The 27941-nt window shown below is 39.2% G+C and overlaps 1 protein-coding gene across 4 annotated transcripts in view; it reads right to left on the bottom strand.

Moving 5' to 3' along the window:
* Window positions 1-1778: 1778 nt before the first annotated feature.
* Window positions 1779-27941, bottom strand: part of FBN1 (fibrillin 1) — a 159886-nt gene continuing 133723 nt past the window's right edge. For 3 of the 4 annotated variants that reach the window (XM_068695254.1, XM_068695255.1, XM_068695256.1), the window contains 21 exons: window positions 24856-24981; window positions 23942-24058; window positions 23408-23536; window positions 23024-23143; window positions 22449-22574; window positions 20326-20475; window positions 17892-17957; window positions 17022-17138; window positions 16549-16668; window positions 14683-14805; window positions 14123-14254; window positions 13411-13536; window positions 12546-12752; window positions 11939-12064; window positions 11607-11729; window positions 10571-10687; window positions 9983-10111; window positions 9057-9176; window positions 6364-6595; window positions 5147-5321; window positions 1779-3056 (listed from right to left, as the gene is read on the bottom strand). In XM_068695254.1, the coding sequence (XP_068551355.1) occupies window positions 2667-3056; window positions 5147-5321; window positions 6364-6595; window positions 9057-9176; window positions 9983-10111; window positions 10571-10687; window positions 11607-11729; window positions 11939-12064; window positions 12546-12752; window positions 13411-13536; window positions 14123-14254; window positions 14683-14805; window positions 16549-16668; window positions 17022-17138; window positions 17892-17957; window positions 20326-20475; window positions 22449-22574; window positions 23024-23143; window positions 23408-23536; window positions 23942-24058; window positions 24856-24981 (3071 nt within the window). In that variant the 3' untranslated portion in view covers window positions 1779-2666. The remainder of the gene's footprint in view (window positions 3057-5146; window positions 5322-6363; window positions 6596-9056; window positions 9177-9982; window positions 10112-10570; window positions 10688-11606; window positions 11730-11938; window positions 12065-12545; window positions 12753-13410; window positions 13537-14122; window positions 14255-14682; window positions 14806-16548; window positions 16669-17021; window positions 17139-17891; window positions 17958-20325; window positions 20476-22448; window positions 22575-23023; window positions 23144-23407; window positions 23537-23941; window positions 24059-24855; window positions 24982-27941) is intronic. The other variant, XM_068695257.1, reaches the window with a different exon arrangement.

The raw sequence follows: 27941 nt of genomic DNA, 5'->3' as shown, positions 1-27941 counted from the left end.
TAGTTAAACAGTTAACCAAAACCTCTATTTATTATCCATGCATTCAAGCATGGATATATCCATGCCAAGTCATATGCACAATCGCAACAGAGCACATGGTTATTTCAAATATTTATTTCCTCAAAGTTGAAAAATAGCCTTTAATTGCAAAAGCATACACATTGGAAAAGACCTCTGCTTTAGTCTACCTAGTGCTTAGAGTCTCTCTGGGATCCCACTGCCAAATCAAATACAAGAAAATATTTTAAATCACACTTGTAGCTTACAAACCACTTTTTAATTGCAGGTCTCATTCAATGTTATCATGCAAGCTTTGTGCTTCACTGGGAATTTAAGAAAACTGGAGAAATTCAAGCAATTGTAAATAATTATGCATATATGACAACTAAAACAGGCAGGCAAGAGTGTGCCTTCCATTGTTAAACCACTAAAAGAGATGCTGTCAATATTTTATAGCACAATACTGGAATTACTTGAAAATTGACTTTTAGTTGATAGAAAAATAGAACTACTTCAAATTGGTCTCCTCCCTGGAGCACAAAATAATGATACTCCGATTCTCCCTTGTTTCTGCAGCTTAACAAAGGTGATCCACTGCGCAGACAACACTGGGACTGCTGGAACACAACACAACTGAAGGCTTCAGCACAATAAGGTGTTATACAGCAGCTTCAGTGCCAAACTAACTCTGCTTGACACAGTCCTGACAGTTCTTTCTAAAACTACTCTTCTCACTTCCTCTTAATGTTCATGGGCTGGAGAGAAAATACCCAAACCTTAACCAGAAACCATACAATCTTGCACACTGCCACTGGCATCAGAAAACACTCCCAACCTGCTGAAACTGAAGTGGCATGTACAACTGTAAAGCTCTGGTTATGTTTTGCCATAGTTATGCAATATTTGGAAAAAGTACACTGTTCAAGATTTTGGCACACTAACAAATAAAATCCAGAAATAGTCCATTACAAATATCAAATTAACCCTGTGCACCAAGCTCCTTTCCATATAGTTGTATTTGTTATAGAAGAAATCCAAGGCAGCTGAAATCTAATTACAGAAAATAATACAACTCAGGGTAAATTGTTACAGTACATGTCCCTTTCAAAGTTGTTATAGCTTAATGTATGTTCCCTCTGTCAACTACAATGCTATCCAGTCACTTTCTTCATTTCCCCCCCCTAGATTTTGTAGCATCAAACCTCAGTAGAACATCCTGCTGCTGTTAAAAGATGCACCACAGCACTTGCATATACAAGAACATGGACATCAGTGAAAAATTCCTTTGTTATTAAAGCCCACCTACAACTAGTGGTTGCTTTTGGTATTGGATTATCCCTTTTGCAATCAGTCTTGGATCATTTGACAACAGCTGTTGAAGTGGGGGTAAAAGAATGGAATATTTTAAACAAGTCAAAACAGTTTTAGCAAACAACTTTGATTTTTTTTTTTTTTGTATAATGATTTAACATCCACTTCTGCACGTTTTGGCAATCAAGTTACTGATTGACAGGATTATTCACATCAAGTCATTGGAAGTGTTCTAACGCACTTTTTGGAGCCACACAATTATTTTACAGAGTTCCACTGCTGCTTAGATTTGTGAAGGTTTCTGTATTTCTTCAGTTCTTCCTTTGCATGAAGAATGAACAAATGATAGCAGCATGCCTTCAAGAAGAAATCACCTGTGCACAGATACACAACCAACCCTACCAAAAATGTCTGAAACATAAAAACTCAGTTTATCATACTTTTAGCAAGAACACAAGGCCACAGAATAAACTAAAAAAAAAACTGTTTTATTGTGACATTTATGACATTGAACCCTTGTTGATATGAATGACTATGGGTACTCTTAACACATTACATAATGTCATGGTGTAGGATGGCACTGATTGTCATCTGACTTTTGAGAATGTTTAATGGTCCCTACTGACCTCAGTGCATTTTGGCAAGTCACAGAAACTTTATCATCAGGTTTGTGTATACAGTTAACAAGTAGTTGGTCTTATAAGCACCATTACAAACCCTCACATTAAGGGTATTATTAATCTAGTTTACAAATGCTTCATTGATAAAAATAACATGATTACAGTATACACACACTTAATTTACATGTAATGTATTATAGGCATAACTGAAATAAACTACTGAGCTAACTTTGGTTGATTGAAGTATTTAGACTGAATAATGGCAATTTTGGCTTCTAAGTTGTGTAAATATTACAGTGCATTTATAAATCTAGGTTGAAAATTTACTAGCACCAAATGGATATCATAAATGGCTGACCTAGTAAGTTGTAGTTGGAGAAGCAAAGTTTAAGAATTACAAAAATAGAGCTGTCCATCAGTTGAAAGCACATTCTTGTACCTCTGCTGAAATGATGATGTGTCTCAGCATCAGTGGCCAACTTCCAATGGTTAAAGTCCCAGTTTTCAAGATTCAACATATCAAGGTAGCTCAGCTACAGTTAAAAGCCTGAGAAAGTGGTTGTTTTGAGCTAGGGTATTCATCCTGTACCTTGTTTATGTAATAATATAATAGTGCTCATTCATACAAATGTACTCATGTAAGATTGTACCTATGATATGGAGAATCTGATTGGGAGGAATATTCATTCCTACCTATCTATCTTTGGTTTAATTATTTGGTCTTTGGTTGATGAATTAATGAAGTGATATCTGAATTTTCATTTTCAGATTATCTCCCAGCTCACCACTGAGGTAGTCTTTGTCATGTTTCTCTTCAAGCTGGTTAAGTTCCTTCTTTTTATAGAGTGGAATACTAGTGATTTGTAATGAATAGTTTCCAGGCACTGGCTTCTTCTTTGTGAAATGAAGGTAACTTATCCCGTCCTTCTTATTGATTCTAAAGAAACCATCTTCATTTCCGGAGTCAATTAAGTATCGGTTATGGTTTGTCAGTGTTGTGAGGGCAGGAAGCAGTTTCAGGATGCGATCTTTGTTACTGAGATCAGAGATGTTGATAGAAAAGACTGCTGCTTTCTCAATATCCCAGCTGGCAAGGCTGATCGGGGGCTCCGGCTCTTGCTGATCCTGCACAAGAACAAACAATGTTAGTCGGCTTTGTCAATGTTTCACAGGTGCCTGTGTGCGTAGTTCTTGCCCAGTGCATCTGTTACTAATGAAATAACTTTTAAAAGGACATTCTGTAACATCATCTGTCTAAACCACTCTTGGTGTCTTAGGAGTGGTCAGAATAAAGTACAGTCACGTATCCACTCTTCAGGGCAAAAGCACTCTCCTGCCTTCCCATGTTAGCAGAGAGCCACTCACTGAGCACTTAATGGAAATGGCTCGCTGGCTCCCAAATCCTCTGTATTCACATGTGGAAAATATGCTCTTCGGCATACACACGCAAGCAGAGTACACACAACAACTCAGGGTAGTGATGGTGTGACAACATTTTACAGGAGTGTGCAGAGTCTCTTGGTTGTATTTTGAATAGAATGCACGCATTTGCACACACAGACACATACTTTTTCCTACACAGTTAAGACCTGCCATGACCTGCTGCTTCTCTGGCCAGATCAGGGCAGGTCCCATCACGCGGGAACGGGGTTAAGCTAAGGCAGGGGAAATTTAGGCTTGACATCAGGAGGAAGTTCTTCACAGAGAGGGTGGTTGCACACTGGAACAGGCTCCCCAGGGAAGTGGTCACTGCACCGAGCCTGTCTGAATTTAAGAAGAGATTGGACTGTGCACTTAGTCACATGGTCTGAACTTTTGGGTAGACCTGTGCGGTGTCAAGAGTTGGACTTGATGATCCTTAAGGGTCCCTTCCAACTCAGGATATTCTATGATTCTACCTTTAATGTCATTGTCACCATAGAAAGGATGAAGAACTGGGACATCCAATGACTGTGAACACTTCTGCAAGCTGTTTACTGTTTGTAAAGTCTAAGTATAATTAGTGTGAACAAGGTTTAAGTCTAGTGACCTGAGTGGGACACTGCACTGTATGACTCAAGCAGAAATTTCTGACCTTATATTACAAGAAGTTAAAATAAGCCAACGTGGCACTCCTTAGGTAATGCAGGGAGTTTTGCTCAAGAGAGATTACAGTAACATGACACATTGTAGGACCATGCCTCTGCCACAACTTCTGCACTCACAGTGGGAGGGGTGGTGCTGGGAGCAGGCAGACTTTGGACACCTGTGCCGCAAGCACAGCTGAAGAACAAACAGCATTACAACTGCCATATTGTTTCACTGCTGTGATCAATTCAGAACAAACCCCAGCTGGGGGAGTTACTTTAATCCCATTTTGAGAAATGTTTTCTAAGAACTAAAGAAAAATATCTCCATACAGGATGAATGAAAAAGGGTGCCTGTTCTTCATATAAAGACAACACATGTCACTTGTCACACAGCAGACCAGTCTTCACCCAGATATAAATGTGGGCATTGAAACCACTCACTAACTTTTGGTTGCTAAAAAAACAATGAAAACAGATAAGAAAGAGTAGAGCTGGGTGAGCACAATAGATTTTAAGCACTTTACTGACACACAGTTACCCACTCACAGGCAAATGGAAACTGCCACTGTCCCCAGGGACTTCCTAGTGATGGCAGTTGAAGCTCAGCCTCCTGTCTTTCCACTGGGACCAGCAGTGAGCACCACAAGTGACCCCGCTGACAGCTTCATTCGTGGGCTGGCAGCCCAGCCTGAGTGACTGCAAGGGTGTGGACAAGCCCCAGGAAGGCCTGTGGTGACAGGTCCTGCTAGGTGGGGTCCTCACCCTGAACAACAGTGCTGCCTTCCTGGCCACAAGGTCACACACATTTTTTTTTTTTTTTTTTTTTTTTAACCTATCTGCCATCCTCTAACATCAAGAGCCTGCTTTGCTGGGGAGTGCATTAACCTCTATAGATAGCTGGGTGGGTTGTTTTACCGTTTGATGTGACAGGTAAAGGTGAGGGTTGCAGAAGATGACCTTAGTCTAGTGACAGTGAACAATTTCAGAACAGCCTCCCCCCCCAGACACCTGTAGTCCAAAACCAGCTCTTTGGTCTACTTTGGCGTATAATTTTTTCTTGTGGGATTGTTTCTTGGCCCAAGTCCTTCTAAGATTGCTTTTCACAAGATAACACCAAACCCCTTCCCCCTGAAAAGGGTCAATTACCTCTGCTTCATTTGCAGTTTCATTAGTGCTTCTGCGCTTCCTTCCTCTCTTGGGATAGCCATTGATTTTACATTCATAGCAAGCTTCTGGAGAGAGAGAGTTGTCATCTACTTCTCCACTGAGTGAAAGTTCTTGTCCTTGACCTTTGCCTAGCCCCACTCCAGAAACACAGTGTCTGAGGAAGGAAGAAATCCAAAATTAATTATAGTGAGAGACATATCTTATCAAAAGCTAAATTTGGGGACTGCGAATGCAAATAATAAGCAATTATGTTGCACTCATTTCCCAGAAAAAATTTCTGCTGAATTCAACAGGCAAAAATCTCACTGAATCACAGTGCAACTGCCTCTTTGATTTCAAGACTCTGTCTCCAAGAGGCTTTGCCTAAGAGAGACCTGCCAATATTAAACAGTTTTAAAAACTCAGGTTTAGGCTCTGAGAAGTTCTTAGTTATTTCTGTCATCCAACCTGAAACACATTAAAACAGACCAATTTTCAGAAAGTTCTGAAAAATCTGAGAATTGGGGTCTTCCATAATGTAGGCCAACTGAGTATCCCAAACTTTGAGTCACCTCTAAAATTTAAGCCACAGTCTTTCTGCTTTCCATTTGAGTGCTTGGTCCTACATGATGCACAGCCCTAACACTCCCACTGGGGCAAGTGAAAATTGGTTTCCTTGATAAGGGAAACATTTATTTAAAAAATAATTCATATGGAACACAGATAAGAATATGGAACATGCAGGAATATAAGAGCATACAAAATTGTTGTTCCAATCAGTGGGTGAAACCTCCTGTATAATATCATTTGTCTTTGGATTTGGAGGGGGATGGGGTGGGCTTGTTTGTTTTTAAAGAGACAAGTGTACACCACAATCATGGTGAGAGGTGTGAGCTTCCAAGAGGCAAGCTCAGGTAGCTTGTCTAGCTGCTGGGCTACGTAGGAGAGAGGTGAAAACAGTAGTTTAAAAGAGATTATTGGACTTTGTAATTGTGAGAAATTTCCTTAAACACTAAACCCATACAGCTCCCTTCTCTCTGTTAGCTCTCCCCTCCCCCATCTCTAAAACAGGCAGGTGGATCCGTCTCCTGAACACCTCCACAACCCTGTCAACCTTTCAGTGGTGACAACCCGCTGGTTCTGCTGCGCCACACCACAGAGAAGGGAGCGAGTTATGTCTCCTTTATGTCTGTTAGGTTAAAATGAGAATCCCTTACCCTTGTCCTATTCTGAAGTAACCAGGTGGACATCCACAGACATAGCCACCTTCAGTATTTGAACAACCATAACTGCATGGGGCTTGTGCAGAACCGCATTCATTGATATCTTGGCAACCTCCACTAAACTGTTCATACTGAAATCCGGTAGGGCACATACATTTATAGCTTCCCAAAGTATTGTGGCAAGATGCTCCTCCACAAATGTGTGCACTGAGACATTCATTTTCATCTGGAAAGGAAGCAGAACATACTATGTTAACTGTTTCTCAGGCCCAGCCCAAGCTACCCCTTCAGAAAGGCCGTGCTCGACTTGCTAAACCTGCTGCCCCCTGAGATGTCCAGAAAGGAAGGGAGGACAGGGCTCGGCCTCACCCTGACTACAGCCACACAACCCAACAGCTGGGCTGCTCTGGATGCTTCATGCCACGTCAGCTGGGGCTGAGTGGAGAAGCAGAGGAGGGAACTTTTTTGTTCCAGAAACAATTGAGAAGGATAAAACTTTGTACAGGTGACAATCTGGTCTAGTAATCACATGCTGATAATTCTATTCAGCATTAAAGGGAAGAGTAGGGAATTGGGCTCCGACACCTTTTCCAGGCACTGAAAATCCCTCCCTACACGCAGTTAAGTACAGGTGAAGTGCAGGAACTAGTAGTAAAGTAAAAATAAAAGCGGCTGAAGATTCAAAGGACTGCCACAGTGAGACAACACTTTTTCAAACTTCCCAAGTGTGGCACTGTAGGAGTTTGAGGTCGGCTCAGGCTTGCTTACTGTAAATGGATGATTTGTTAAATGCAGTTGGTCTGAATGTTTTCTCTGATGTGGCAAAATCGCTTTGAAATGTTCTGAATGCTATTGTTCTCCATTTTCTGTGATAAAGCAACTGCACATGCTTGTGTGCGTGTGCACATGCATAAGAAATGTCATCTGAACACTGCATAGATAAAAACATCAAGCCCAGAGCAGCATCTCTGACCTGAGCATCCACATGAGACGGAAGTACTGATTCAGAGCATCATTGTCTCTTTCCAAACAATGTGGCTGTTCTTTCTTTGTTTAAAAGCAGTGCCTTTACTTTTTGCAGTGTGATTTATGGCATGGTGCACTACAGAACTGCCTGAGCAGAGAATGCAGTCACACACAGCACGAGGCATGGGAGGAACCAAAGCATTCTTCAGTGATTATCTAAGTATGTGTTGCAGCAACATCAGAAGTCCCTGAATACTTTATTAAATAAATTTAAAAAGACACAAACTGTTTGCAGAAGTGGGATTGCCAAGTAACAGGAAAGAAGTGTCACAGAAAAACCTATTACGTGAAGTCTTCCCCTGTGATATGCGCAGGAGATCTTGATAAGTATTTTAAGCACGTATAATTACAGATGTTATGATTTGAACATGTGGAAAACTCAATATATTGCAACCTGGGGCTGCATTCTGTGTCACCAAAACCCAGAGGAGCTTTGGCATTAAGTTAGAGTGATGTCTCAATGTCATACTTAACACAGCTGAATCCATGGCAATGAAGCACACCATAAGAACTTGTTTGTGCCACAGAGTGTTGCTGCACCAAAAGACATACTCTGCCTTGCTCTACAACAGCTGGAGTGTGGATGCTACCAACTCTAGTTCCAGTATTTTGGGTGACCGGTGGAAGAAAAAAAACATGTAAAAAGGAAAAAAAAAAAGTACGGGAGCCTTGGACTCTATGCTAGCTGTGCCGTCAGGTGCCAGCCTTCCTCTCTGGTGCTCTGTGCTCCAACACATGCAGCTCTGTCATGCTCAGCTCCAGCAGGAAGGAGAGGTGCCATGAGCACACAAGGAAACCAAACTTCTTGCCCTACAGTGCTGGGTTTCTGCCTGGACTACCCTGTGTCCAAGAAGGTGGAAGTACCAGCCAAGTCTGTCCCCATTTGTGGCACCCAACCTAACTTTCCCTAGTGAAGTCTGGTGATTAGTATTTGTTGCACAAAAGTTGAAGCCCTTCTGTCTTTTCATTTTGAAAATGATAATCCTTGTATGAAATCTAAACAGTATTCAATAATCTCAAAAAACAGAATAAAAGCGTGGGCCTGGTCTAGAAACTAGGCTGGAAATACACGTAGTTAAATGCTGTCACCCAGGAAGACGTCGAAACAGCAAAGATGACTTGCAAAACTAAAAAGCTGCACTTTTTCACATTCCACAATGTCCTCCAACGGTCAGAATTAGTAGTACTAAAAATGCAGGTTCTTTATTACAGGCTTATTTGATTTTTTTTCTCATGACAACTATTAGATTCTAATTTGACCCTAAGCTCTGCTAATTTAATTATTACTCAAGGCCACCCTATGTTTGTGCTCCCCGCTTGTTCTCTTGTATGCAATAGGCATTAAGTGCTGGAGCACAAGCAAGCAAACATCACAGCAAGGGCTGCATAAAATGTCAGGAATTTTGGTAAGCATAATGAGAAGCAGAGACCTCCCTAGAGCACCACAGTGCTAATAAGCTACGGCATTTTTATGTTTCTGAAAGCAAAGAAAGCCAAACAAAGAGTTACAGAGCTCTTTGTTCTCAAAGAGGTCAAACACATCTCCAGCTACCTACATAAGATGAGCTTGTATGAGGCCCATTCAATGTCCTACTGCCCTTCACATGCTGCTAACAAAGGTAACATGCATTTCTATGTATGAATTTTAAGAAGTGACTTGCCAACACATTGGTTCCATTGGTAATGCTGGAGATATCCTTGCGGACAGCTACACCTGTATCCTCCAATTATATTTTGGCAGCCATGCTGACACCGGTGGTTTCCATCACATTCATCAACATCTAAAAAGGTGAGATACATTCTGAATTATGGGAGAAAAGCTCAAATTATTCTATATTTGAAAAGTATGTTACAAATAATTGTGTATATGTATAGGTATATTCAAGGATCTTCCAAAACCCTGACCAGCACAGGAACCCACTTCAGGCCTTTCAGGTTTGGGTTTGTGGCTTCACATCAAGTAAATTAGGACAGAAAACCACACAAAGATTAAATACAGCCACAATTTTCATAGCTACTGCATTCTGCTGTTGAGCAGAGAGAAGAAAGCCATTTGTATGTGAGACCAACAAGGCCTTCCTAAGGATCCTAATCTCCACAGCAAAGAATTCCTTGCTTTTCCCTAAGCAAACCCAGGAATCCCAGGGTATCTTTTTTCAAAGCAAACAAAACCCTGTTCCTGTAAAAGGCTCTAGGGACCCAGAGAAATATAGCCACCAGCCCTTGAACTCTTCTCAGCAGGTCACCTTGGAGATGCAAGACTTCCTGTCCTTGTTGAGCCCCTCAGAAATCTAGGCAGGATTCAACAGAAGTTCACTGAACTTATGGTTCTTAAACTAAAACATTCCAGACTAAATTGAAGTCTCCTCAGAAGACATCAGCTCTCTAGCATCCTGCAATATATCTATTTATTCAGGCCCATTAGGGGAAATTGTTATAAACTTGTATACCTCACCCTCTCTTCAGTCTGCACATGCTTACCCTGTAGGTTTTGGTGCTTACTCTGTATGTCCCTCCTTGGATAACAGTAGGATAAAAGAAGATGAAGGAAAATAAGACGAGATCAAGTTAAATGTGTTGTACCTACCTTCACAGCTAAGCCCGGTTTGATCTAGTGAGAAGCCACGTTGACATTCACAAACAAAACTTCCTGGTGTATTCTGGCAAATACCCTTCGCCCCACACAGGTTGATTTCAGTAGCACATTCATTATTATCTGAAGGAAAACAAAGCTTAAATGTTACTTTGACATGAGGCATTTCCACAGACCTAAAGTGTAACTATTTAAAGGAGGACTATAGAAACATAAATGTTTCATGCTTATTTTTTAAAGGAGCCTCAACGTGATGTCTAATGTGGGCCTGCAATTAACTACAGGAAAAGAACTGATTTTTTATTTTTATTGCTCCTTGGGTAAGAAAGGGTAAGGCAAAAATTACAAATCAGTGGTCTTACTGTCTAGTTCTCCCACAAGTGTAAAATTCAAAGACATGGTTTAAGAAAACAAAGGACGGTAGGGAGGACCTCCACCTCTGTTCTGTGGGCCTGGGATCAGAATCTGGCCTGTTTCCATTTGGTTTCCCAGGAAGCTTATTTCGTCTTCTTGCTACTTTGCTTCCGGAATAAGAAACAGGAAGAAATCCCAAATCTGTGTCTACATTCTCACATCACTTACCAATGCAGGCTGTATGATGCTGAGTGAATCCAGGAGGACATTTACAAGTAAAACCTCCAATAGTATTGACACAAAGGAACTGGCAGTTGTGCTGCTTTGTAGCACATTCATCAAGATCTAAAAAACAAGCAAATATCTTTCATTTATGTTCCCTGGCAAGGATGTGACAGTTCAGTTGGACTTAGAAGAGATTGCAAATAAATAAAGTATCAAATAAAGGCTTTTGAATCCACACCTCACTTTTCAAGCTGGCTTCCAGTACCTCTCATGTGGAACCCCACATGTTATGATGGGATTTCAGAGCTATGCTAATGTTTGCGATAATGCAGGGCTATAGACACCACTTTCATCTGCCTGAAAGGTGCTATTACATGATAAATGCCTGCTCTAGATACAGTCAACAAATGCAAAGTCACAGTCTTGATCAAAAGCAGTGGCAGATTGCAAAATGATTGCACAAAAGTATTGCACTGAAGCCTGCTATAACTCCAATAGAAATATTTAAATACTAATGACAAAGTATATTGTCATTTCCCACGCCAAGTTTAGAATTGCTGCTCAAACTTGTGTGGTTTCAGTCAGAGCTTTGGTAACAAGATACAGAAATAAATTAAAATATAACGAGCATTACAAAATCTCTCCTGCAACATTGTCCCCTATTCAGCCTGCTGCAGAGGTGGTTGGTTAAAACTCTGTTGATGCTGGACAATGCACTGCAAACCACATCCATCTTTGAACTGCAGATCATTAGAATTATTATAATTAGCAGTCATAAAGATACATTTATCATTGAAAAACATGGCTTAAATCAATATGCTTACCAACATAAGACCAATCATTTATATCATTGGTTCAGAAGTCTTTAAAGACTGACTACTACCAACCTGCAAACTGCTTGTGGTTCCAATGTTCATCCAAGTTAACTAAAAGTACCTGAAACACCAGCTCCATTCTGCACAAGCTATTTACACCATTTAAATGTTTTTGGATTGGTATGAATTTCTGCAGGTTCTGTGGTTTTTTGTTTTTTATATACCTTTGCAGCTTCTCCCATCTTCTTGAAGGATGTACCCTTTCGGACATGAACACTGGAAGCTCCCCTCTGTGTTTTTGCAGATGAAATTGCAAGGTTTGGGGGACTCGTTACATTCATTCAGGTCTAAAATAAGCAAAAACATATCTCCACTGTGACAAACAACATTCATGATGCTTTTTGAAATGCTCCAAACCTCATAAGGAAAGACATTTTAATTTCCTCATTTTTTCAAAGTTTTTGTATTTCCTTCCACAAGCCATGCCTGGTATATAAACTTTATATGTATACAGCATAATAAATTTTATATACATACCGTATAGTGAAAAACCCACCTATGCAAAGAGTGCCAGTTATGTCTGTAGTGTAGCCCAGGTTGCAATGACAACGGTAAGATCCCCTTTCATTAATGCATTCCCCATTACGGCAGACATCATGAATAACCTTGCACTCATCAATATCTGCAGTTAAATGAAGGTTAGTTCACAAGAGAACACCATGAAGAGCTGATTTTGTAAAGTTTGTAAAGTTCTAGTAGATTCTTGCAATCTGACATAAAAAAGTCCCTACATTAAAAAAAAACAAACAAAAAACAAACAAACAAAAAAACATAAAATAATGAAATATTACCCAGATTAAGGAGAAATATTAAGTAGAAAAATATGGAATGGATCATTAATCTAACTTTCAAGTACAATGAACAAGTTTTAAGTGTGATCAAACAACAGGAATTGATCTACATTAGCCTCCGTAAATCAAACATCACTTTACTTACATGTACACAAGTAGTTCTTAATCTGTACCTACAGCACAAACAAATGTGAGCATGCAAATTCCCATTTGAGTGTGTGTCAATCGATGTTTAACTATGCAAAAAGTAAGATTTTCTAATGTACCACTCAATAAATTGCATAAGACGGTGTTTAATAGGTAAATTGGTACCTGCTCCATTAGACATATATCCTCGACCATGAGGACAAAGCTTCTTAAAGGCCACAGTGCCTGGGAAGGGGCAGACCTCACAGTTTGGCCCCCAGCCTCGGCCACCATCACAGCAGCATTCAGACTTGGTGACAGAGTTCCTGTTGCTTGATCCGATTTGACACATACTTTGTAAGACTTCAGTGAAGCAGTAGCCTTCCCTGTTGTCTGGAAGACAAATTATGCATCACAGAGAATCCTAATGGTGATGACCTCCATAGGGTCATGAGATATTAGGAATTTAGTTAGAAATATAAAAGAAAGGGCATACTTCACCCTGGGACTGTGGAACTGAGAGTGAAAAACTACCAGCAGTAAGAAAGAGAGCACGATGTCTAAGGGAAACAAAGAAGACAGGAAATTTAGCAAAAGGTGGAAGACGAGTTACATTATGCTCATAAAAAGATACGCTTCAGTTTGATCCCAGACAAGAAGGGCTGGCTGAAAATCAGAACCAAAGAAAAGAGCAATTCCAAGCTGACTGACACCACCGAACAGTCAGCTTGCACAGCAAGCCAACCCAACCTGACTAATCAAAGCAGTTAGCAAGTGAACAAAGAAGTTGCAAGAGGACACCTACTTAAAAAGGCCCCTTCTAGAAGGAATGTAAATTGAAACACAGGTTTATTAACTGTTACATTTCTAAGTATAAGCTCCTGAGTACTTCCACAAAATGTAGTAACTCATTAAGCTGTGAAACAGCCTCAACCAATGGTCGCCTCTGAGTGACAAAAAAAACCCACCTGACAACCACAGATAAAGTGTCAGAAAACAGAATTTCTGCTATCGAAGTGATTGTTCATTAGGGTGTTACTGTTAGACTTACCGAGGCATTCTTTCTGGCTGTCACTGACAGTGAATCCCTCATTGCATTCACATCTGTAACCTCCCACTGTGTTTACACACCGGCCATTCTCACAGATCCCAGGTTTGGTCTGACATTCATTCTCATCTGTGTTTTCAAAATGATATGAGAAAAATCATGTCTATTACTGGATTGAAGCAGGTTATAGAAGTTTACATGGAGTTTTTAAGCTGGGCATTCTGCATTGTTAAACTTGCATAAATATATTTTTTTAAATAAAAATTCTCTTTATTTAATTTTCAGAGGAAAAAGAGCTGACCAGCTCACAACATTATATGTTTTGTTACTAAATTTTCTCTGCAACATACTTCTCATTGGTTTTCAAAACTGTTCCCAGTTACAGCTGTACTTCTTAATGCTATCCAAAGTTTTAAACTAATTCAGGATCTACAGTCATTCTTATTAACAGAGATAAACAAGCTCACAGCAGCGGGTCTAATTCTCTGCTTTCTTCACTAAGAGCAATACATAAATGGCCATATCCAAATTTCCTACTTACTGCCCAGATGTGTGAACACCTGAACAGTAAAGGGACATATATGGCACTGGTGGATCCACTACGCAAGTAGTTACATAATTCTTCTCTTGGGTTCTTTAATACTTTGTTAAATCCAAAATCATCTGCTCTGCTGAGGAACTGTCTGTATCAAGAGCTTCAATGCTTCACACTTACCTACACAGCCTTCCCCATCTGGTCTGCGCTGATAACCTGGTCCACAGATACACATATAGGTACCTATTAGGTTTTTGCACTCCATCTGTTTTGAGTCACAGTCGTGAATGCCTTCTTCACACTCATCCTGATCTAAAACACAAGGTTTAGACATTATAGTATAAAGAGATGCTCCTGAAAATTCACAATAGTTAATACTGACTTTGGAATTTTAATTCTAATCAAATTCTACACACACTTTTATTATGTGAAACTATATACAAGATGTAGTACAGACCAAATTCAGTTCTCCCACATGCCCTTTTTATTGGGGCAAGACAAATCCATATCATCTGAAGTGACCTCACTTTATGTAGATGTGTAAGATTTCAGGCAGGATAGGGCTGATACAATCAACCATTTAATGCAAACTGCAAGCCATAGAACTTCATCCCAAATTCCTTCTGACTTAGTTCCTGGGATTAAAACTCTGTACCACTACTGCGGTGAGTCAGGGCCCTACCCCTGCAGGAACTTAAAATCATTATCTTGTAACTGTGAGAATCTGGTAGGAGTTTTACCTCTGCACATTCTCCGGTCTTCTCGCAGAACGTACCCCGCAGGGCACTTGCACTCATAGGATCCGTAGGTGTTCACACAGCGGAAAGCACAGAGCAGAGGGTTCTGAATGCACTCGTTGACATCTAGATTCAGAGCAGCAAAGGCCACATGAAGTGAAAACGTGCTTTTGCAATAAGCAGCAGACTTGAACATGTAGGTTTTATTTATTGGCAATACCACAGAACTCCGTTTAGCAAGGGCTAAATTTTAATTGTTGAGGACCCACATTTCTACTCATTTCTGTAGAGAAGCAGGCACCAGACATGCTAGGATGTTTAAAAGATACCTGAAGTTTCAATATCTTCAATAGCAAGCAGCCTATAGAAATAATTTCCAGATCTATGCTGCCAAAATACCATCTAACTTAAAATTGCATCTTTTCCGCTTCTAGGCTCAATTTTTATGACTGGTTATTTTTAAATTCTAGATTCACTATTTCAAATTCTTCATACACTGAATTCCATAAAACAATATTCTCACTAGAAACATGATTTTGAAGTGCATTTACTTATGCTCTGGGCTACTAATTACTGCTATATAACAATGTTTATGCACTTGCTAAGTCCTCCTCTGCAATTTGAGCTTTGAACCAAATTCCACAGGGAAGTGAATGAAGCTCTAACTGTATATAAAACTAACATGAGCTGACACAAAGATAGAAGCGTTCTTTTGTATGAGCTTGCAAACAACTAGATTGTGGCAGATAATTTAAGAACAGCTGTGTCAGGTCAGCTGACAGTGTCAGAATGTCCTAGGACATTCTTCTCTCTGACTACAATGGGAGGGGAAGAGTATTGAAAATAAAACTCATACCATGTATGCAGAGATCTTTCCCCTGATACAGCCTCTCAGTTTAAGCACTTCCACAGCCAAAATCCACATCCATACTATCAAGTTTAATTTCCATTGATGGATTACCACACAAATTTGTGCAAACTCTTTCAGGATCAATTTATACTTGAGGCTTCACTAATGCTCTGCAGCAGAGTTCCACTACTTAAATAAGTACTATGCATACAAAAATGTTTTCTTTGGTTTGTCTAACATGTTCCTTCTAGTTCTGGTACCTTCACCAGTTGTGGCTTTATAAATATAAATCATTTAATCATATTTACCACACTGAAATATTCTAGTCTAACTAATTTTCTGTGTGCTCCTTCTATAACCCTGATCTTCCTTATTCCTCCCTTCTTTGTGCACTTTCACTTTTTTATGTCTGAAATGAGAGACCAAAGTACAAAAAATATTCAATGTAGGGGAACCATAGTAATTTTATATGGTACTGCTTACAGTACCATATAAATGGTACTGTATTGTACAGTGTTTACACAGACATGTGTTTACACTGTTTGCTCCCTTTCTTTCCTTAAAAACATACAAACAACAACAACAAAATAAAACAAACGAACAACAACAAACAGGCAGTCCATTTTCTACTTTCACCTTTGCTTAACATTTCAGAAGTCACTGACAGTCTCTCTTTACTCAAGGCCCATCTGGGAGGTGAGCAAAACCCCTAGAGACAGTAAACAGCATTTCTGGGGACTGTTCTGGAGAGACCATACTCCCAGATGCTCCCTTCTGGGTAGTCGTGTAGTAGATAACACCTGAAAGCCTGTTCACCCAATCTCCAATAAGAAAAAGGTTCAGTTCGAGGTGAGTACAGGAAGGAGGAACTTGCTTTCCCTTTACAGATAAAGACGCATTGCTCCAAATGGCTGTATTTTACTTTTTAAGCTGCTTTACTCTTGTCAGTTGTTTCTGAAATCAGGAAACTGTTTCAGCACACAACTGCAATGACCGTCCTTAACATGTAGGAGTCTCACCTTCACACGTCATCATTGGTCCAGGCTCAAATCCATCAACACAGGTGCATTCAAAACCTCCCACTACATTCCTGCAAGTTCCATTTCCACACGGATTTCCAACAGCACATTCATCAGTATCTGCAAGCAATTAAATCAAGGCAAGAATACACAGTTATTCTCAAGTATAAGGTATAAAACTCTATGTCATCAATATGCAACCAAAAAAAATACAAAATCCAAGAACTCACTTAAGTTACAGCATTACAGTCACAGAATTGTGTCATAATTTGAGAACACTGGAGGTTTTCTTGGCCAAACCCCCATACAGTGGAAGACCTACTTGGAACAGGTTGCACAGCCCCTGCCTAGTCAGGTTTTGAACATCAGCAGGGATGGAAACTCTATGTTAGAATAATGTATCTCCATTATGTCTTTAATCCTTAACAGCTCAGCAGATTCTTTAAAATGGAAGATGAACCAGCTGTACTTACCCACACATTGAGTTTCCTGTAGGATATAACCATATGGGCATTCACAGCGGAAAGACCCATCTGTGTTGATACACTGCCCAAATTTACAATTATCTGGATCAAGGCACTCATCCACATCTGAACCAGAAATACAAACAACACATTAAGAGCAGTTTACTTCATGTGGTTTTAGACTTCTCCCAAAGAACAATGTTGTTTTGGCAAGAAATATTCCTGAGATCACAACAAAAATACAAATATTTGAATTTTGATTTACTAGGATGAGAGCAAAGAATTCAGCTTACAGGCTAGCTTTCAGAATACAAAGAAGAAATTCATTCTAAACATCATATAAAAAAATTGTCTGGGGGGAAAGGCATAGGGAGAGGAGTACATATGAAAAATATTGGTCATCCACTGCTCCTTAAATGAAAATTTTTGCCAGGGAGGCTGAAATGTGTTGGGTGAGAACAGAATGTACTGATGGCATTTGGGAAACTGTGGTTTGTACTTCTGGAGCCTCTGAACAGGCTACCCATATTCTTTAAGAAAAGGCAGGTATGCTATGTGATCCATTCTCTAGATTCACAGAATCTAGAATCATTCACAGAAGTTTCCTAGTAAATTTGCTCAGCTTAAATTAAAAAGCCAAAGGTTTTTTAACTCTAGTTAAAAAAAAAAGTTAAAAGTTAAATTTCTGACATAGGACATATTCAGGCTTGAATTTAAAATTAGTATAAATAAATGAGAAGAATTATAGAAGTTTCCAAAATTTGTGTATTTGGAAATAGTTGCAGAGATGTTATTCTCAATTGAAACTGAGAACGGATTTTGGGTATAAAATGTCATATTGATACAACAGCATTAGCATCATGCAGTTCAGGCACTTACCCAGTCTTGCATCACCAGGTCCAACAAGGATGCCTATTCCAAATGGACAAATCTGTCTGAATGCCTCTGTGGAATGGAAAGAAAAAAAAAAAGTTCAAAGCACATGATAAATTCTGTCTTGGAGATCAGCATTAGTCATAAGCTATGCAATCACTCATACCAAGTCATCCTTCTCATGGTCAGATCCAGAAATTTAGTATGTACAATTTAAAATGCATAATTTACTTTAGTCTTATATTAATGTGAAAACTGTATGCTTACTTTACATTCCACCTCATCTCCAGTATGTATATATGTGAATATATATATATATTCTGTGAATAATCAGCATCGTTCAACTTGCTTTAAGGAGTAAAGTAACGTAATATTTCCACTTTAAAAGTATCAATAACAGTGACTACATCCATTTTTATTGTAAATTGAAGACTTCCTACACTTTCTGAACAAAATATAATCTCATTTGTAGTCACTAGTTAGTAGCAATAGTCTTTTTTATAAGTAGGCTAAGAGTATAATTTCTGGGTTCAGCTTAGAGTGAAGTTACCACCCAGTTTCTAAATCCTCAAGGTTTTCTGTGCAGTTTTTGAAGATTTAAAGATGATGTAAATCTTTAGAGAACGAGTTGTTCCCAATTTTTTTGTTGCAGATGGCATGTAGTTCCTTACCTATGCAAATCGCCTAATATATTCTGGGCCTTACAGTAAACAAGAAATCATACATTTCCACTCTTTTGGACCAAATTACAATGAGGATTTTGTAATCACAAAGGCTCTTCAGATTCATAAACTACTTTTGGGCCAGACATGCACACACACACAAAAAAAAATAACAAGTCTTTCAAATTGAAACTAGCCTTCTACCTCTCTTCTCTAAACTGTATCTTCAGCAGATGGATGGACAAATGCCTGTAATTCAAATCATCTCAAAACACTGCTGAGCATCTATTCTCTACTAACCATGCTCAGAACTCTTCATAAGATACAACTTTTATTTGAAATTGCAGTAGGCTGCAAAGAGGCAGTAAAAAAAAAGTTCAGCGGTAAAATCCAATCTTAGCCACAACAGATGTTATATTTTCTTTAGTTGAAATACATTAGCATACTGTTGCTGAGGTTGAACAAAACTGAGCTAAAATTGTGCTGAGCACACTTGCGCTGAAAATAACAAAGTGACTGGCATGCTGCTGCTCTCTGATTGGGAAACTTAGCCCTGTGCTACTCAAAACCCACCTACTGCCCAAGCCTTCAGAAAGAGACTTGTGTATGTGCTTGAGTTTACTAGCCCGTATAAGATGGCATGCAGTGGAGAACACGTAAGGGTAACAACCAAGTACTTATTTAAAAACAAAACAAAACAATGGAAACACAACTAATTCCAGTGTCCACAATATGCCAAGACATAAATTTCCCTCACTCTGATATGTTAATACCATTTCTCTTTTAAAAGATAAGAAAAATGCCCTTGATCACATCATTTGAGAGCAGCCTGGACTGCAAAAAACATTATGTGCCGACACTTCAAGGAAATGTTGTGATGTATATCATGCTTTTCCAGCTGACTGGTTCAAATGCTCCTGGGGCAACTGAATTAGATTTGCACAGGCATTACGCCTAGAAGGAGTACTGCAACTGGCACATTTGTTTTCTCTTTTCTTCTCTTGGTTTTTGTGTGGATTGTCTGCAAAACATCTACATGACATATTAATGAAATGAACTGTATTAATGTATTCCTGAAACTAGTAATGCTGTTAACCGCATTTGTCAGTATGAATTAAAGTGCGTTCAGCAAATTGCACTATGATGGTACAAAGGCCTGTTGAGTTGTTTGATGCTTAGTTACTCACAGTCTTACAGAGGATACTCACAAAAGAAAGTATTTCTTTAGCAACAGTCCAGGAAGGCTTTCCTTCATAAGGGCCTCTGTTTTGTCATTCTCTGCTATTTTTGCAAGTCATTCACATTGAAAAGATTGCCAAACAGATTTTTTTCTTTTTTTTAATAACAACATGAAGTCACAAAATGTAACATGGTGGTTCAGATGAGGAGCTAATTCTATTGTGTTTTTTGTTTGTTTGTTTGTATTGTTTGTTTGTAATTTAGATTTCATCTTTATGGCACCCCTTCCTGTACTTGTAATTAGATGAATGCCATTTGCATCTTGCAGGTATTTCAACATACAGCCTACTACCTTCCTACTGCAGTATGTGACACCTTCAGAGTAAAATACTCACCAATTAATTATACTAACAAACCTATAAGGAAACATAGAATATGGTTGAAAGATGCTTTTTGAGACCTCAAAGGCATCTACTTTAGAGATAGCAATGACAACCTCTGGAAAAATATTTTTCTTAATTCCTTCTTATAAGAATCACAATCTTCTTTCAGTTCTGAAAAGCTATCACGATACTAAGGTCACCTAGTAAACAACACACCATCTGCTTCCTCTGGGCAGAGTTCACAGGGATCTCCCCACCCTTGTCCTTTCAAGGCACAGCAACACTCTTGTTTGGAGTGGTTTCGGGACTTCGGCACAGAACATTTTCCATCTTCAAATTTGGTAAAGCAGTAACTCACTCTCAGATCTGCATAGAGAAAAAGTTGTTAGTCTAATTTTGGCAGTTTTCACTTATAGGAGTTAGTTGCAAAATTACATGAGGTCTCCCTACAGCCCCCCCAGCAAAGCACCCAAATTCCATCTGATTTTAAAAAGGACCATTATTGCCTCTGACGGGAGAGGCTATGATGGGAACACTCTGATGAGGGAGAGACTCCTTCCATCCCAGTAAAGGAAAGCTATGGGATAGAGTGTCTGTCCTATCTCAGTCAGAGAAAAGGAAAAGATTTTCTCATATTTCCAGCAGAGATGAAAGGGCTGGACTCCCTTCCTATCTTCACTCCTTTTCGTAAAAAACAAACATTGACTTATTTATATTTCATTATGAGTAAGAATCACTTAAGTCAAAAGATTTGAGTAAACTTGCAATGATAATGCTGTGCAGTATTAAACTGAGGGGCAATGTACAATAGTACTTTCCGTTATAATTCTTCCCAGAGGTACATGGAACAAAGAAAACTGGCCTTGTGGCACTACATTTTACTGCTTTAAGCTGGGTAACAAGGATGCTGGAGTAGGGCTGAGATCAGAGACCACAAGCATCCAGCAGGCAGAAAGCTGGCAGCTCCCTGGCTTGGCAGGGGAACAGCAACAGGCCGATTGTGGAAGCAGCTGCTCATCCAGTTTTCTGGCTGCAGCATCAATGCTGGGCAATGTCCAGACTTTACAAAACTCCTAGGTAATGGGAAGTTTTAAACAAAAGTTTGTTTTGCCTGAGATACTTGAAAAAAACAGTCTTCTTCAGTGGATGGGGAAAAACATGGTTCTTAAGGTTTGTTCACACAAGTATGCATTTTCCTCTAATATTCCATGTGAAACAACGGTTGGCTTTTATAAAGAAGAAGATAAAGCTGCATACTTTTTTTGTGATTTTGTTTCTTGTTGTGTTTTTGGGTTTTAGTGTTTTTCCCTACCTGGAGAGAACAATAACCTCAGGGTAAAGAAATCTCATTTATACAAGCTGCAAAAACACAGCTAAAACAGCCATGCTACTTTCCTGAAGTTGAGGCAAGTAACTATGCCAAACTGCATGGTGGTTTGGAGACCTGGATGAATGTTTACTGCAGGTTCCACAGATTCATTTAGCCCATCATGAAGTGAAGAACTCACTATGGTGTCAATAAGCATCACCATTATGTGCCAAGCATAACTACAGAGGTCCTTATAGAGGTCCTACTCATCAGCAGTTACCAATGTGCACACTGTGTATGGGACATTTAATGATATATCTATTTAATAACTTTCAAAGTATTTAAAATAACTCACTCCCTAATTTGCTGTGCTTATTCTTTATCCACAGAATAAACTAACCTGTGGCTTTTCATTACTAGATGTTCAGTTCTCAGCATTTGACCTGTCTCAGTGCCTCTGAACAGTGTATGTACTAATGCCTGAAGCCAAGTGAGCTTCAGACTTTTTTAAGTAGATGGGTGCTTATCAGCCATGCCACGCCACTTGCAAATGTTTTCCATCCACACATTTGCGTAGAGGAATAGTGTATAACAAATGCTATATAGAATTTGCTAAGTGCTAAGAACAGCCTTATTCCTGGAAATGCTGTTTGTAGCACTGCACTGCAGTAGTCTCCCATGTTCATGCTTCTACACCATGTCAAACATGTCACAGTCTATACAGAATCTAGGTAGCCTCAACATTTCTTCCAGGGGTGCAAGAAAGGGCTGCAGGGCAACATAATTTTCTCACTTAACCTGGTGCATTTAACATAATCTTCACCTCTTTTATTGCAATGTTCTCTTTGATGACAAACAGATGTTAGAGCAAGACAGAACCTGGCCACAGCTGAAGAATTACCATGTTTTTCTTGTGAAAAACACTGTTTGAGTCCAGAGTCTCCTTATTATATTAGAAACAGGCAGCTAACAAGGCTTTTATAAAACAGAAAACAAATTCTGAAATGCCAAAAAATAAGAATGAAATTACCTTGGCATCGCCTTCCTGTGGAAGACAACACAAAGCCTTCTGGACACAAGCATTTGAAACTGCCTGGTGTGTTGCTGCATGTGCCCAGGGCACAAATTTCTGGCTGTTCTACACACTCATCAATATCTGTAAGAAAAGTAATTACAGAGATGAGAAATAAAAATGTCTGCACTGGCAGATGTACAACATAAAATACAACCTTACATCAACACTGATATCTAACAGATTTGAAAACACTAATGCCAATAGAAGAACAGACAGAAAGAGGGATGAGAAATCCAGGCACAAAATCTACAGTTAGTTTTCAAAACCTCATGTGGTGGGCACGCCTCAGCAATGTACCATCAGCCAAACAGCCTGGGATCAGATTTTTCTTGGGATCTGATAAGGTAGCTCAGGTTCAAATAAAACTGTGTGAGATTTTCTGAGAAGCAAGTGACTTATCAGTTGCTACAGTTCAGAACTGCATACTGCCACAAAAGAATAAACATTACCTCTGTTTAGATGCAGAGAACAGTGGTAACAACAGTGAGTAGCTAGAAAAACAAACAGATGAAGGATTGATCCATACACACCTTCGCATTTGTCATTTTGCAGGACATATCCAGGAGGACAAATGCATCTGAATGACCCATCCAAGTTCTGGCACGTGCCCGGTGAGCATTTTCCAGGATCCAGTGCACACTCATTCACATCTGAAAAAAAAGAAAGACAACAGCAATTATTTCAAATATGTTATCTCCACAAATCTGCTGTCGAGGATGCTTTACTCTTGATTCCATCAAACTAACAGTGAAACTTCCCAGGAGCAGAAGTGTCTTCATCCACTTGCTTTTCTTCAGCTAGCTATAATGACATCAGTTTGACAGTTCTCTCTGACCTCCTTCACTTTTCACTCAACACTGTCATTTCAAGGTTTGTTGCACTTTCTTTTTTTGACCCTAAAAGAAAGTACTTACCAACACAAGTCCTTCCATCCAGAGCCACCTCATAGCCATCATTGCAAAGACACTGGAAAGATCCAATCGTGTTCACACACTGACCATTCCTGCAGAGCATCCCATTTCCACTTGCACATTCATCCACGTCTAAAATAACATTGAAAGATACATGAGAAATACTTGCACCAAGTACAATTGCACAGATAAGATTTCTGTTTACACTACATCACACAGTAACTGAGAATTCATCAATAAACCCTTGTTTCAAATGCAAGTGAGGGAAAAATACTCCTATTGGTCTACGTTACAAAATTGTCAAAGCGAGAGTTAAAAAGAGAATGGCATATTTCACAAGCAAACATTTAAGTGCTTATAGAAAGGCAAGAAGTTTACAATCAGAAGCCTTTTCAGACCAAAGAAATAGCTTTTTGTCTTTAATCATACAGACCATTCAAAGTGCAATTTTAACACTGTAGAAATGATGGTACTAATGTTAATTTTATTAGAAGCAGAAAGTCTTAGAAACACTTAACTGGTCTCAGCACTCCTTACCTATGCAGTCATTGTTATGTGAGAGGATGAACCCCAAATTGCAGCGGCAATTGAAAGAGCCAATGGTGTTTCTGCAGGTTCCATTGCCACAGGCATCTCTCTCACACTCATTGATATCTACAAAGGAGAAAAAACAAGCAGCAAGAATTTTAATCTCTAATGGGGAAAGGAAGGCCTGTAGCTATCCCACTGGCATGAGAAATAATCTACTGCCAACACAGAGCAAATAGAAGTAAAAAAGATTTTCCTGTCTTCCAAAAGGAAGATTTTACACGGGTTTATGTATTTGATAGCAACATATGTAAAAATAGATCAAGTGTCCAATGATAATTTATTCTCCTAAATCTATTTTGTATCTATCTCACCCTCCCCAAGGGATTTCTAATTTATCTTTGATCATAAACATCCTGAAATCTCATCCTATCCACAACAGATCTAAACTAACAGCTACAAATGGGTTAAGTACAGAATTTCCTTCTTTATGAAGATGTCTCTGTTTCTGAAAAGGGCACTTTTCTGGCAGGAAATCTATCCTTCACTTATTCTATTAACAAGTAGGCTGTATACAATTTCTGTATTGCAATATTCATCTTTTAGATTTCTTGTCTAAGGAATAAATGAGACAAAATGCTTCAGAAAATTCTAACAAGGAAGGAATATTTTCCTGAGAAATGAAGGCATCAACAGTTCATTAGACAGGATATATATTTTTAAAGGTTCTATCTGCAGTAACGAGATGTTCTTCTTTCATTATCAGCTTATCATCTCCATTTACCAGCTATGGTGTTTTCACACCATTGCCAGTGGTAGATGGCTCACAATCAGTTCTTAAAGGGCCACTCCTTATGATACAGAGGATCGGCTTCCATTAAGATAGTCATTAGTCTAAGTACAACTTAATTGGATATACTTGCCTATACACATTGTTCTGTCATCGTTGGTCTTGAATCCGTTGTGACAAATACAGTAAAAACTTCCGACAGTGTCAATACACTGCCCATGGCTGCAGATATTGGGAATTTCTTGACATTCGTTCCGATCTGAAAACAAAGAGGCACATTGAAAGTTAAGGCCTCTAAACTACAAGGCTAGAAAGATGTATTAGCATCAGCCATGATATTTAGAATTCAGTGCAGCTCTCTAATTTAAAGTAGTATTTTTAATTTATTAATAAGAGAAACATTACTAAATAAATCTCTGGAAATGGGTAATTTGCTTGTAAAATACCTTTACAACATTTGTGGAGCTGGAAAAAGTCTAGTGTAAAAATGATATTGCTGAAACGTGAATTCTTGCTGAAAGGGAATCATGTCACTAAATTGTGATTTTCAAATCACTGGATTTGAAAAGCAGATTTAATGACATGAAATTGTGTCAGGAGATTTCTGAGTGTTCTACACTGATTTCACAGCAGATGTGAAAGCCTCACATATATATTTATATCACAGTTTGTATCCTTCTCATGAAAGCAGCTTATTGCTTTTAGCCATGTTAAGCGCAATGCTGCTTAACTGACTTACTGAAATCATACAAAACTGAGATTGAAATAAATCCTACGCTCTTTTCACTGAGCTTACAAAAATATAAAAATTCATTAAAATATTAGGCACTCTGCAGAGAAAAAATGAGCACAAGTAGCACCTGTCTTATGCAATGTGATGGTCCTGAAAATCAGACAAACAAGGCATGATAAGCTGTCTTGGATTCAGCTGGAACAGAGTTAATATTCTTCCTAGTAGCTGATACGGTGCTGTGTTTTGGATTTAGGATGAGAATAATGCTGAGAACATGTCAATGCTCTGGTTGTTGCTGAGCAGTGCTTACATTGAGTCAAGGACTCAGCTTCTTACACTGCCTTTGCCAGGAGAGAGGCTGGGGGTGCCTCACAAGGAGCTGGGAGGGGACACAACCAGGACAGCTGACCCAAAGTGGCCACAGGGATAATTCCATACTGTATGGCGTCCTGTTGAACAATAAAACTGGTGGGGAGGTTGCCTGGGGGAGGCAGGAGTAGGAGCGGGGAGGCCACTGCTCAGGGTCTGGCTGGGCATCAGTCAGTGGGTGGTGAGCAATTACATTGTGCATCACTCGCTTTGTACATTTTTTTTTATCACTGTTATTTTTCTGTCACATTAAACGGTCTGTATCTGAACCTGTAAGTCTCCCTGTTCCTCCTCCCCCCCCCTCTTTTTTTTTTCTTCCAATTCTCTTCCCCCATCTGTCCAAGGGCAGGGAGTAAGCAAATGGCTGCATGGTGCTTAGCTGCCTGTCAGGATAAATCACAACAAAAGCTCAAACAGCAAGAAGAGTTATGCTGTATGTAGCCAGAAAATATTTTGCCAACAGAAGCATACAATCACCTGTATAGTTCTGCAGAAAGAGATGGGGAAAACTATCCTGCTAGCATGGGATTTGCTGCCTTACAATAGCAGGGCATCTATTACACTAGTTCAACAGCTCCCCGTTTCCTGCTACTCTTGTTATGAATACTTCCAGGCAGAATGCAGGGTTTTATCAATAGTAAGCGAAACAAAATGTCAAAGAACAAAATGTTTGCTGTCTAGCAGACTTTTTCCATAACAAATCAGAAACATGAATAAAATGAGATCTTTTGTTGACCTCATCCACCAACAAAAGCTGGTTTGATTCAGTATGCTTCCTGGCATTTTGTCTGCTGCAGCTCCAAAATACTGCAACTGATATGCTCCCATAAGCCTGTATTGGAATCTAGTTGATTTTAGTGTTCTGTAGTTTTATTTCAAATACAATCTAAGCAAAACATCTAAGATGCAGTTTCATAACAAACTGCATTGCAAAAGTGCAAGAGTGAAATTGTTCCTAACTGCAAAGAACTTCGTGTACTAAATCTTGTTTTCCTTTGTCTGTTCTCCACACTCTGCTAAGCACACAGACCATCCTGATAGCTCTCATCCCTAGGATTACTGTACATCAGTCAGCTCCATTAGTAACTTTGGATGAACATTTACTGACTATTAAGCTCTGCCAATGCTATTGAGGATAGTGCTGCTAACTAGAATCTAAGGAAGGAGAAAGGAAACCAATGCTGGATAGCATGCTGATATAAGAATTCCTAATTCTCTCATCTCAGAAATGTAGAGGGGAAAGAAAAACTGTGACTCTCTTTAGTGCTCTGTGAACAGTGAATTCAAAGTCCCACGGAAAAATCACTTCTTTTGGGATAAACAGACAATAGAACAGAACAGAATGGAATAGTTCAGTTGGAAGGGACCTTTCAAAGGTCATCTAGTCCAACTGCCTGAGCACTTCAGGATGAACCAGAAGATAAAGCAGATTAATGAGGGCATTATCCAATTGACTCTTTAACACCTACAGGCATGGGCATCAACTATCACTCTAAGAAGCCTGTTCCAGTGTTCGACCACCCTCACAGTAAAGAACATTAGAATTGTTTAAAAACTGGGAGGCAGAATTGTCTTAATTGATTATAAAAAAAAATACTCATTATACCACGATAGATAGCACCAGAAGAATGCTATTTTTATAAGATAAATTAAATAGTCATAGTATTGTTGACCATGATACAACCTAGTTACGATTCAGTAACATACAAGCTACTATTATATAGTGTAATACTATTTAATGCAGCAGCATGACTGATCCAGCATTGCAAGGTGCTTATCACTATGCTCTCAGCAGAGCAGTTAGGATTTTCCTTTCTTTGCTGGATCAAGTATTTTATCAACCACCTTTGACTCTAATTGTTAAACTTTATTTTCACTAAGTATAAAATAAGAGCAAAATACAGGGAAGTATTACTTTTGTGCCAATTCATGCTGGGTTATTGTAACCCATATCAGAACCTTCCCTGGCTCTTCCTGTACTATGGTCGAACACGTAAAAACAACAATTACATTGGGAATGTATTGCATATTTACATGTGCCACTACATAGCTTTACAAAACAAAGTTTTAGTTCTCATAGTAGAGTTCAGGTTGCCCCTACACCCTTTTCCCTCAAG

The sequence above is a fragment of the Anas acuta genome, chromosome 12 (genome assembly GCF_963932015.1).
Source record: "Anas acuta chromosome 12, bAnaAcu1.1, whole genome shotgun sequence".
NCBI classification, from domain to species: domain Eukaryota; kingdom Metazoa; phylum Chordata; class Aves; order Anseriformes; family Anatidae; genus Anas; species Anas acuta.
The sequence above is the reverse complement of the archived record's forward strand: the minus strand, read 5'-3'. Positions and strand labels throughout refer to the sequence as shown.